This window comes from Fundulus heteroclitus, chromosome 6 (assembly GCF_011125445.2).
Source record: "Fundulus heteroclitus isolate FHET01 chromosome 6, MU-UCD_Fhet_4.1, whole genome shotgun sequence".
NCBI classification, from domain to species: domain Eukaryota; kingdom Metazoa; phylum Chordata; class Actinopteri; order Cyprinodontiformes; family Fundulidae; genus Fundulus; species Fundulus heteroclitus.
In genome coordinates this window covers 4,516,406-4,529,227 of record NC_046366.1, presented here as the reverse complement: position 1 = coordinate 4,529,227, position 12,822 = coordinate 4,516,406, and the positions used below count along the sequence as shown (strand labels likewise).

General features: G+C 39.1%; 1 protein-coding gene and 1 long non-coding RNA gene across 2 annotated transcripts; both read left to right on the top strand.

Annotated features, from left to right (window-relative positions):
• The first annotated feature begins 395 nt into the window (after positions 1-395).
• Positions 396-1,645, top strand: LOC118563329. The gene is made up of 5 exons (XR_004931147.1): positions 396-565; positions 765-830; positions 925-1,044; positions 1,141-1,260; positions 1,364-1,645. It is a non-coding gene; the product is annotated as an uncharacterized LOC118563329 (long non-coding RNA).
• Positions 1,646-9,842: 8,197 nt separating this feature from the next.
• LOC105925226 (transcription factor Sox-14) lies at positions 9,843-11,954 on the top strand. The gene has a single exon (XM_036137737.1). The coding sequence runs from the start codon at positions 10,097-10,099 to the stop codon at positions 10,817-10,819; it is 723 nt and encodes a 240-aa protein (XP_035993630.1). The 5' UTR covers positions 9,843-10,096; the 3' UTR covers positions 10,820-11,954.
• The last annotated feature ends 868 nt before the right edge of the window (positions 11,955-12,822 follow it).

Here is a 12,822-nt window from a genome sequence, read left to right as displayed (position 1 = left end):
CAAACACAAAAGTGATAATGTTATGATAAAAACATCATATTATGAGAATTAAGGGGAAACATTTCCAGAATAATCACAGTTTGCAGAATTATTTCACTCCTGGAGTAATAGGGCCAGGTTAGATTATTTTAAATATTTTTATTCTTTAGGAGAATAAATTCAGGAGAATGAAGCTAAAGGGATACGGAAATAAACTTGTAATATTACGAAAACAAAAATACTACGAATACAAAGTATATTCAGAGATTAAAGTCCCTCTGATACTGTTTAAGTGACTGAGTAACTGCCGATTTGCCACATTTAAGATGGCGGACGCTCTGACGCATCGCAGCATAGGCAGAACCCGCCCAATGACGCGTCTACTCTTATATTATGTCTATGGATAACTTCCCTTAATGAAAATGAACGTAGCCTAGCGAACGGGTGACGTTTTAGGCCTATCGTCCAGTAAATTTGAAAGCAATTAAGTAACTAAGCTGAAGGAAAATGAAGAGGAGCTATCCATCTGGGAGCGAGAAGAAGAAGAAGAAAAAAGAAGAAGAAGCAAAAAGAAAGAAAGACAGTGGTAAGTGGAGCAGATAATGATTTAAGCATAACATTAATAGTAAATGACTGCTGTCATTGAAATGATGCTACTTTGTCTTCTAACGGGGAGACAGCAGCTATAGTGTTAAGTGAATGCTATGATAGCAATGAATAACGAAAGCTATGCCCAAGGAGAACAATTAAAAATTTTTAACAAAATCTTTCATATCTCTCCTCAGGATCATTGCTTAAATTTCTAACAAAACAGACGGATAAAGTGCCCCTACCAAATGCTGATGAAAACCGTAAGTCCAGTGTTCCACTTGAATTGTTAACTGTAACTGTTTAATTGCTAATTGTAAAGATTATTTATGGCACAATTTCTTTGTCATATTATAGTTCCAGCAACATCCACATCCAGTGGGATAGTGGCCACTCAACCTGTTGGTTGTCATGAAGAGCAGGAAGAGACACCAGAGGCACATCAAGCACCCATTCCAAGTTATGATACTGATGACTGTGAGTTCAATATATTTTACTTCAATCGATAACATGTGACATGCTCTGAAAAGATTATTTAGGATAATATACCCTGTTGTTTTTTTGTCATATCAGTTCCAGCAACATCCACCTACAGTGGGATAGTGGCCACTCACCCTGTTGGTTGTCATAATGAGCAGGAAGAGACACCAGAGGCATATCGAGCACCCATTCCATGTTATGACACTGATAACTGTGAGTTTAATAATTCAATACATTTTACTTTAATTGATAACATATAGCATGCCCTGTAAATTCTTTATCACAAAGTATACCCTGTTTTTGTTTTTGTTATCAGTTCTGGCAACGTCCACCACCAACAGGACAGGAATTACTGTTTTTTTTATTTTATTATACATTCATTTTAATTTATTAATTTATTCTTTACTTTTATTCTTTTATATTTTCCAAAGTAACAAGGTTGTTCATGTTTAGAACATTTGGAATAAAAAAAAGGTTTTATTTAATACATTTTTCGTTGGTGTCAGATTATTTATAGCCTAGCATAATGGTGATGAACACTGGTCGGTAGGGCCCCCTAGGATTTTTTGCTTGGGGCCCCCACAGACTCCAGAATCGCCTCTGGAGACTCGCCACCAGTGTTTTGTTGAAAAGAACGTTTGTTTCCTCCTCCCATCGTAACCAGGGTGTCCTTTTAAAAATAAGTAGCTGCCTGCTAAGCCGGCACCTTTCACTTTCCAAGCAGCACTTCATTTCCAGCAGGATGTTTTAAATCTCCTGCCTCTGTGGCACTGAATTGCTGACAAATGCCTGCTTGCAAATGCATCTCTCATTGAGTGCTGACTTGGTTGCATTACATGGTGGCTTATAGGGGCCGCCGCAGTAATGTGGCCCCCAGGTTTATCCTCACATGTTGGGAGGAAGTGTGTTAATATCAACCGGCAGCCCCACCCTCAACCTCGGATTGGAGCTATCTGACACAAAGCCAAAATGTATTCCTCCATCAATGTGTCAGTAGGAAAGCTATTAAAACCGCTTTACTTTTCCTAAGTATCATGAGTAGATTTAGTGAAATCCTCCCCAGATCACTGAAAATGTTGGGGATTTTCACCCTGAAATGTATCCTAATGAACTGCTCAGAAGTGTCAGAAACTTGTATTAAACTGGAATGTCTTTGGACTTTAAAGTTTTTACTTGAAGCTGAAGTAACACAATTTTGACTGGAAGCCCATGTAAACTTTTCTAAATCTAACAGAAATCCTTTAGTCCGTTCCCATTAGCAGAGCTGCAGATTAAACTGAGGGAGGGTTCACTTTAAAAAGCAACCCAAATCAGATTTGAATCAGAATGTTGAAATTGACAAATGTTATCACAGTGCACTTTACTGGATAATTTTTTTTTTTTTTAAATACTACTTTGGATCAAAGCGGATACCTTCATGGACAAGGTTAAAGGAGTATGATTACCATAAAAAGTGAAAAAATGGATTTGCTTTATGCACACAGAGAATGAATGAAAGTCAGGGCATCACACGGTGTTTAGAACGTCTGCAGCAAACCTGGGTGGTGATCTGTTTGAATGTTATACCAACCGATGTTAGTTAGTAGAGACCAATGAGCAGAACTATTAGTATTTTGCCACATATCTGTCTATTGCTAGTTCCTTGTCTCCTCCTCCCACACCTTTGTTGTTGTTTTTTTTTCAATTGTTTTCCTCATTTTACTGTAATATGTCTGCCTATAATCATAAAATATCTAAAAGTATTAAAACAAATAAAAAATACTAACATATATAACAATCTAGTCTGTGCCAGATTCTTCTAAAATCATTTAAAAGCAACCAAGTGTTCAAAAAAACACCCAACGGATTCCACTTTGTCACTATAAAAATAGAAAAAGGACAAATTTTTAAAAGTAGCCTGTGAAAAATTTGACTTCATCAACAGGAATTTTGACCCATTTTTCTTTCATACATTGTTCCATCTTATTTACGTTCAGACTGCTGTCTGAAGGTCTCATCTCAGTACGTTTCAGATCCACCAATGCAGTTGGGATGATCGCCCTTTTTGATTGATCCGATTTGGGCCCAGCTTTAACTCTGTTTGGAGTTTGTCTCAGTTTTTGTATACAAGTAATATAGTGGTCAACTCAGTGACTCCAAGCTGCTGGAGGTCCTGAAACGGTTTGCTGTAATGCTCAGACTAAGAACCTGATAACTCAACCAGACAACACCAGCAGATAATAAGGATTAGGAATATTCAAAGTGAGCTCAGTCTGGTAACTGCTGAGAGAATACACACAGGAACCACTGTGGAGGAAAGAGAGAGGTTAGTGGCTGGATAAACTCAGTGGAGACAGAGCACTGAATAAAAACCACCAACCTTCTCAGTGTCCAAGAGGTTGCACAGGAATTGATCCGTGTGTCCGAGGAAGAGGCCCTCTGCACCCATCACTGAGCAGAATTCATGTAACACATATTTTACATGTTCAGAAAAATACACACACTTATGCAGGAACATGATCAGGAGGGTATTTCTAGAATGCAATAGTATGCAGATCAGCATTGACCGTGGGAGGCTGGGATAGAGAATCAGGAAAACATTTTAAAGAGGGCTGGTGGTGGGAATATTAAAAACATTTCAGGATAAAAGTTGGAAACTGAAATGATTGGGGATGGTTGTATGAAGCAAAAAATGTGGTTTATTACTCAGTGAAGTGATGATTATAAAAAGTCCCCGTTTCCTAACATGACACTGATTTGTTAATTCCCTTTTTTTCTAGGACACACCCTGGCTGACATGGCCAGTCTGTCTCACTGTCTGGACCTTCATTTCCTATTTCCAGCCTGACGTCTTTCAGTACCTGTCAATTTTGCTCTACAGTGTGACTCCTTAATCCACCTGAGTGCATAGAGGACAGTTTTGACACAAGAAGAAAAGATAGTCTTTTAAGGAGCGGACCAGTATCTTTAAAGCCTAAGGGATAACCGGATTATGACCACCATTTTGAGCTGCAGGCAGTTTTTTTTTTCCATTATCCATTTCCCCTCTCATCTCTCTGGAATTGAAACGCTGCCCTTTCTTAGAAGTCCCTCTCAACACTTAAAAGTACAAATAACACAAGACATTTTTTCACACTTAAAACAACTAAAGCCTTTGTGGAGAGTAAAAAGAAATAGATAATTTCTCCCCACGTTGCTGTCCTTAAAACAGCTCTTTTTCTTCTCCTGGAAGCTCCCTGAAAACACGGCGCCTCTGGAAGTCATAACTGTCTCTGTGTGGCAGTGCCAGCCTCCTGCGTGGAGGCCGGCCTGAACCTACAGCCAAGCAGATAACAGCACCGCTGCAAGGAGGCACATCTGTTGTCTCAGCCCCGCCGCCCATCATTTTATCCTCCCAGGCGCTCAGCTGAGGGAGAAAAGCACTCTGAAAGAATCTTATCATCCCCACCACCAGTCTATTGTGCACAACTGGATCTTTTATTTCAGTTTATTTTGCCCTTGAAGAGGCCAGCATTGCTTTTGATTATAGGAGGTAAATGAAATAAAGACCCCCCTTTGTTAACAGCGCGCTGATATCTCTGAAACAACAAAACCCTAACCCCTAATCCTCCGCTAACCACCGCAGGTTTGTCTATAATAAAACACACCCCACTCACATCATGGGAATAATAGTTTTAGGTGTTTTAGAGGCAGTTTGGTAGATTCCACTTCAATTCACTCAAAAAAAAAAACAGTCCTTTTTCTAAATACATTTTTCAATTATATTCTTCTTAAAATACGTCGCTGCCGTCACAAATGCCCACCTGAAGCAATGTGCTTGTTACTGCTGTTTCACATACAAAAGTATTCACACGCCTTCATCTTTCTCCCATTTGGTCAGACTAGAACCACATACTTCAAGTAAAATTCCTCGGAAACTTTGTGAGACACTCAAACACAAATTCGTACATGATTGTGAAGTGGAAGAAAGTCAGTATGTGTGGTTTTGGATTTTTATGAGTAAAACATTTTGGGAAAAGTTTGGTGTGCAATCATGTTTTGGCGGTCTCATCCAACTTTGCACTTTTCTTTCAAGGTTCAGTTCAAATCAATTCAGTTTATTTTTAATGTGCCGATTTACAAGGCGTCGCAAGCCACTTTAGAAAAAAAATGTATTTAATCGAATGATATATACATATTCCAAGTCAAGTACACACATTCTAATTGATCACAGTGATCAAACAATGCAGTAGAGTTCAGTTTATTATTCAAATTGGTTAAAAGTTTTCTGTCTAAGGAAACCCAGCAGATTGCATTGAGTCACTGACTTGCAGCTTTCCTCCTCCTGAAAGAACAAATAGCCACAGTGGAGAGTTGCTGGCATTGTGTCGTTGACCTTGCAGCAATCCCTCATGCCAATCATCCATGTGGTGACAGTGGAGAGGAAAACTCCCCTTTAACAGGCGGAAACCTCCAGCAGTACCAGAACCAGGCTCAGTGTGGGCACTGCTCCAGGAGGACTTTCTCTGGAAAATACGTAAAGAAGTAAAAGGATACTGGCACCTTTAACGACGTTGTCTAAGAGAAAAACACAGCGACGCAGATAAATTCTGAGCCAGTTTTCAAGTCAGATGAAAGACAGCACATACAGTTAGTGGCAGTAAAAGTTCAGCCAATAGCTACGTCTAGAACAAGGCCAAGTGTATCATCGTCACTTCCTTCCATCTTCCTATAAACTCTGACCAGCTTCTCTGTCTCTGCTGAAGAAAAGCCTCCTCCAAAGCAGCACTGCCCCAACCATGTTTCACTATGGGAATGTGTGATGTGCAGCCTTATTTTTTTCTGTTACACATTCGCATGTAGGCCAAAGTATTCGGTTTTGGCCACAGAGCACCTACTTCCACATGTTTACTAAGTCGACATCATGGTTTTTGGTACAGTATAAATTCAATTCAATTCAATTTTATTTATATAGCGCCAAATCATGAAACATGTCATCTCAAGGCACTTTACAAAGTCAAGTTCAATCATATTATACAGATTGGTCAAAAATTTCCTATATAAGGGAACCAGTTGATTGCATCAAAGTCCCGACAAGCAGCATTCACTCCTGGAGAAGCGTAGAGCCACAGGGAGAGTCGTCTGCATTGTACATGGCTTTGCAGCAATCCCTCATACTGAGCAAGCATGGAGCGACAGTGGGAAGAAAAACTCCCCATTAACAGGAAGGAAAACCACCAGCAGAACCAGACTCAGTATGAACGGTCATCTGCCTCGACCGACTGGGGGTTAGAGAAGACAGAGCAGAGACACAACAAGAGAGACAAAAAGCACAGAAGCACGCATTGATCTAGTAATCTGTTCTACATTAGATGGTGATAGCAGGTGAGCCGTCTTCTCTGGATGATGTCACAGTTAACAGAACACCAGGTGTACCTACTATGAAGAAAAAGAGAGAGAACAGAAAGTTAAAGCAGAAATGACAACATATAATGCATAATTGAAGAACAGTAGAACTCTATAGAGTGAGAAAATTAGGTCCTGATGTCCTCCAGTAGCCTAAACTATAAAGGTAGCTCAGAGTAACATGAGCCACTCTAGTTATAATCTTTGTCAAAAAGGAAAGTTTTAAGATTAGTCTTAAAAGTAGACAGGGTGTCTGCCTCACGGACCAAATAAATATAAACAGGACAAACAAATATTTTAAAAGCAAGCAGAAAGGAATATTCCAAAAAGATACTGTATGGCAATAAAATACAAATATCAAAGGAACATGGGGCATTTTGAATAATATTCTTTAAAATATTATTCAAAACACTTTCTTGATAAGGACATTGGTAGTTATGATATGGTGGATATCACTAATAGTTTCAATAAATGCTTTGTGCTGATCATAAGAGTGAGATATTTATTAATATGAATGCTTGTTTTATGTTTCCTCCATCTGTAAAAAGCATTTGACACCATTGTCCACATGGAGTTATTAAATAAACTACAGTTTATTTAATAAACGAGTAGAGTTTACGGTGTCGGGGAGTGGTGTTGGAGTCTTGTTTGTCTGAACATAACTTGTTGTGTCTTTAAACTTCAGTAAAAAACAAAATCTTGCTTTTTGGTAACTATAATAGATATCTAGATGTAAAGGTTCAAATTGAGGGGATTCTAATTGAAATAATTAAGGAAACTGAATTTCTTGGTAATCTATTGATAATAGACAATCAATTAAATTGGAAACTGCAGATAAAACATTTGCAATCCAAACTGTCAAGAAGTATTTCAATCATCAATAAAGGAAAACGTGTTCTGGATCCTAACTCACTCCATATTCCATACTTTACATTCATCTTATCATACTTAACTTACTGTGTAGAGGTTTGGGGCAACACATAACTTCACTGCTGCAATAATCATGCTACAAAAGTGAGCAATAGGCATTATTCATTAGGTTGGATATCAGTGTCACATAAACTCACCTTTTCTACAGTCAAGGTTGCTGAAGTTTTCGGACCTTGGTAAATTTCACACAGTTCAAATTAGGGCTGGACAATATAGAAAAAAAGGCACATTTGTCATGAATCAGAAACAGAGGACCCTGAATTCAGCCAGACAAGCAAAAGGTTGTAATTAAAAAGGTGATTTATTAACAAAGCAAAAAACCAAAAGAGGGCACCACGCCAAAAAGCAAAGAGGCAGTGTCCAAAAACTTAAACAGTCCACAGCCAACAACCTAAAATAAACTGGTCAGAAGTCAGGCTGGTCTATTAACAAAAATAGCAGAACAGGTCAAATAATCCAGGTAAAAACTAACAGAATCAGGTTGGGTACAGGCAGACAGGCAGACAGGCAAAACAGGATCAGACTTACCCCAGGCAGGAAACACAAACACAATGATCGGGCAGAGTGCAAGGAACAGAGGCAGGCATAAGTAGGGGAGTGAGCAGGTGAAAGGAATCAAACTAATTACCAGACTAAGTGGAGCTGAATAGGGAAGTGGCTGGAGGTGGAACTGAACTGACTGAATAACTACCATGTGAAAACAGGTTAAACTAAAACAGTTCAAGAACCAATCTGAAACACAAAATAAATTACAAGACCCAACCTAAGATGGAACTCAAACCAAGACTGAAACAGGACACAAGCTAAAATAGAAAACAATAACCTAAAAACAGAAATTAAAACTAAGGCAGGAACTCAAACTATGACAACATTGATAAAATATAAATCATTTTGATCAATATTGATAATTATCAACAAACATATAATTTAAGTGCAGCACTGGCCATTTAATGCTGTGGCTTAAAGACCTATTTTTAGATAAGACACATGTAAAAACTGAAATCAAACAAAACCTTTATTCAACCAACTTCTTACCAAAACTGCAAGTTTTGAAAAAAGAACACGTGCTCTCTGAACTCTTTAAAGGGGCAGAACTTTGTAACTGAGCGTTCCTGGGTCTGAGTTTGTGATTGATTGAGAGGATGTAATGACTGTAGTATTAACCTACGTGAAAGGATAGAATGCTAAAGGAAAGAAAACTGTTCTTCTATTGAACTTTTTATTCACCATTTTCTTTCCATCCCACCATACATCTATCGATCGATGTATATTGTTACTGGATTATCGCCCAGCCCTAATTCAAACCAACAGATCAACACATTACCAGGCAATATACAGAAAATGTTCAGGGATGCAGAAGGAGGATACAATTTCAGGGGTAATTTAAATGTAAAAATATAGACATATAGAAAACGTTTATGTTTCTATATGTGCTGTTCGGGTGTGGAATAATTTAAATGTGGGGCAGAAGCAGAGTGCAAGCAGAAAACAGTTTAAAATAAGCTATGTAGGAATGTTTTTTGAGCAATCTAAAAATGAGTACAGGGTTTGGCTGTTAATAAGGGTACATGGGATTTTTCTGTTGCCCAGTTATTTAGTTATTTGTTTTGTTATAATGTTCCTACCTACTTTGCAATATAACTAATTGATTATCATTTTGGTATATATTTATTTGATTTGTATTTTTGCTTGATCTGAAAAATATGGTAAAAGAAACTTACTGCCAAAAACTGAAAAAGGAGAGGTGGTGGATTTTCATAAATGTATACTTCTACCTTCTCGTTTCTGGACTAGGACTTGAAACATAAAGGGCAGATGGGATGTCTTAAGGATTTATTCAACCTATGCTTATTTGGTTTGTTGCGTTTGCATTGTTGTCTTGCTGTTCTTTTTTTGTTTTTTTTTTTGTTTTTTGTTAATGTGTCCGAAATAAAGTACTCAGACATTTAGACTTCTAATTGCTTTCTTTTAACTATGTTTTTCTTCTATCCACTCTTCCTATTAAGGCCAGATTTGTAAAGTGGAAAACTGCTGTGATCCTCTGTCTTCATGATGCTGTTTGTTTCCTGATGTTGTCCAACAAACCTCTGAGACGGTGACACAGCAAATGGATTTATACTTAGGTTAATTTACTGGATTTACCAATTAAGGTACATCTGAAGACTGATCTAAATTTGATTCATGGGTATCATTTTAGCACCCAGTTATTTATGGGAGCTAAACAAAAATGCAAGGCACACCTTTCAGGTTTATATTTGTTTAAACATAGTTTAACATTGTATGTTGCTCCTTCGATTTCACAACCATGCACTGCTTTATGTTGGCAATCACGTTCAATCCCAGTGAAATCCCATAAAGTTTGTGGCTGTAAAGGACTGGAAGTGAGAAAGTTCAAGCCCTGTCGTCACGCTTCATCATCTGTTTTTTTCTTAACGGATTATGGGTTCCTTATAATTCCCACTGGCTTGGCCCACCTTGTCAGCGCGTGTGGAGATGAGTGGATGACATGCTCTGCGTCACCATTACAAGCTTCCACTTGGTCCCGCATGGCTCCCATTTATTCCCTCATTCGGGCTTTCACTTTCGCTGTTCAAGTCTTTCAGACAGTTTGGACTTATTGTTCCTCAAATCCTCTCCCCTAAAAAACACTCCCGACGGGTTTTTTTCAGCAGCTTTTACTTTTACGCACAAGAGAAGCATGATCTTTTTGAACCAGTAACTTAATTCCCTATACTTTATAAGTTCAGCCCCTGACATGGAAAAACCTTTAGATCACATTAAGAGACCCATGAATGCGTTCATGGTTTGGTCCAGAGGGCAGAGGAGGAAGATGGCCCGGGAGAACCCAAAGATGCACAACTCGGAAATCAGTAAGAGACTGGGCGCGGAGTGGAAGATGCTCTCTGAATCTGAGAAGCGGCCGTACATCGACGAGGCGAAGCGGCTGCGGGCTCAGCACATGAAGGAGCATCCGGATTATAAATACAGACCCCGCCGCAAACCCAGAATCCCCCTGAAGAGGGAGCGTTTTCTGTTCCCACTGCCGTCTTTGCTCGGGGACGCAGCGGAGCACTTGAAGGGGGTTCCCCTCGACTCTTTTGTTGTGTCCGGTGACAAAGCCAGAACTCTGCTCGCCCCTACCTCCTCCTCATCCTCCTCTCCTTTCTCGCTCTGTGAGTCTGTTGCGCAGTTCAGCACCGGAGCTGTCCAGCGGATTGCGGAGATGCCGCACGCTCTGGCCGCGGGTGCGCTGCCCTACGGCGCGCACGCCTTCGGATACCAGAGCGGAGGGTTCGGGGGGCTGGCGTGTCCCGTCCAGCACCCGCCTCCCTCCAGCCCAGGGTACGTGGTCCCCTGCAGCTGCAGCGCCTGGTCTGCGGCACCTCTACACCCTCAGGTGGCGTACATCCTCTTCCCAGGAGGGATGAGCAAGGGCGCGTTAGACTCATACGCTCCATCAAACTCGCCCAGCGTGTGACAGACTGAATATATACATATCGATATTTTTGCCAAAGGATTAATCAAGACTTTATGCCAAGGCACAGAAGAGAATGGACGAGAAAAAAGGTTATGGCTCTAATGTTGTAACAGGTCCACATAACTGCAGGAACAAAAACCGATCCATGGAAGGAAATAAGGATGTGTACTTTGCAAGTGCCAACATATTTTTTTATTACTTAAAATGCACCAAACTAATGTAATCGCTTTCATCTGTTGCTTCAAAACAAATACATGATTTTTTTAGTTGTAAATTTGGAAATTTTTACTATTTCTGCTTGTCTTAAACCTGAATGTGGTTTGTGATGTATCAAGGTATGTATACTTCTTTTTTCAAGAACAAATAAAACAAACTCAGTATTTAGTTCCCATTGTCTTTGGAGCTGTAAAGCTATGGATTATAGAGCGCGGAACAATAAAAGGGAATGTAGTCTTCTCTCAGTCACCAGCGCTCATTTTATCTCAAACTTTTCCACATTTTGTCACCTAACGTCTGTATGTATTTTGTGGGGGGTTTTATGTGATAGACCGACACAAAGTAGTGCATAACTGTGAAAATGAAGGAGAATGATACACAATTTTCATTATTTTAATTTATTTATTCTCATGAAAGTTATGCATTTGAGCACAGCCCCCTTTATTTCGAAATCCCGGAATAAAAGTTCACCTAATGGCCTAGTCAATTAATTAATAAATTGAGTCCACTTGTATGTAATTAATACTCTGTATAAATCCAACTGTTGCAGGCATTTGCTTTATTATAAGAGGAATATAAACCTGACTGGATATTTGTTTGGATCTATAAGTCTCTGCATCAGATGCTATTTAAAGAGACTAAATATCGCTAATAACCACAGGGATATGAGACAATTTAGGCTTTGTTTCCGCTGTAACTGAGAGTACGTTTATCTGAATCTTTTAACCAACATCAGATCTGCAACTTAGTGACAGTCCAGAAGTGTTTCATAGATGTCAGATGAGAGAAACAAATCTGTTACTACACCAAAAAATAAAGGTGAGGGCATTGGTTGACAACAGTTAAAAAAAAGAAAGTAGGGACCTAACTCCTTCTTAGTTGTTGACAAAGTGTCAATAAGTTACAAACAAGAGGTTTGTTGGTTTCACAGATGGAACGTGACATTGAATCCTCACACTTGGACCTCAGGGATTTATTCTCACTACTACAATAATGCACTTACAGAGTTGGCCACATACAATGGTTTCCCTGTTAACAAAGAGTAAAAAGCCTCAAAATACGCCCACCTTTTTCTGTAGATGCATCATGTCATTCTGACAAAGTTAATATCATTCTAACTTTATTTGTTTTGAACAAAATCATCTGTGGCAAAATTAGAGGTAGTCTTGCTGTCAATACTTTGACCCCCATTTGCCAATAGGACCTACAATAGCCTACAGAGACAGGATCTTTGACTATTTTCTGCTGCATAATCTCTCTCCTCCTGAGTGCTGGGTCCTCTAGGGAGTCTTCTCTTCACTCAGCCCACAGGTTTCCTACAGGATTTGATTTGTACATTTTTGATGGTAGGACAGAAAAGGCTTATTCAAGGCAATACTCCCGAACTTTCTGGCATGTCATTAGCTTCTAACGGTTGTTAGAGAGTTCACTTTCCTTACCAACCTGCTTACTGTGTGGTAGAAAGATGACAATGGGTTCATTGACAAGAAGGGCAGTTCTCCATGTCACGTCATGTTTTTTCCCCAAAATAACAGAAAGACATGGGTTAATAAATAGAAATTCATAGAAACCTTGGTCCCTTAAGAAAGTACAAATAAATAAAAAATCTTTAGATACATGTATTTTAAAATCGATTGTTAGGAATTTGACCTGGGATTTTGCTTAAAACAATTGTTAATGTTGGACTTTTTCCCCCTCCATTTGTTTAGTTTATTGTGAAAGATTATGCAACAGCAATAAAAAGTAAATCTAGTTTAAAGCTTTTTCCACATCTTTAACAACAAATG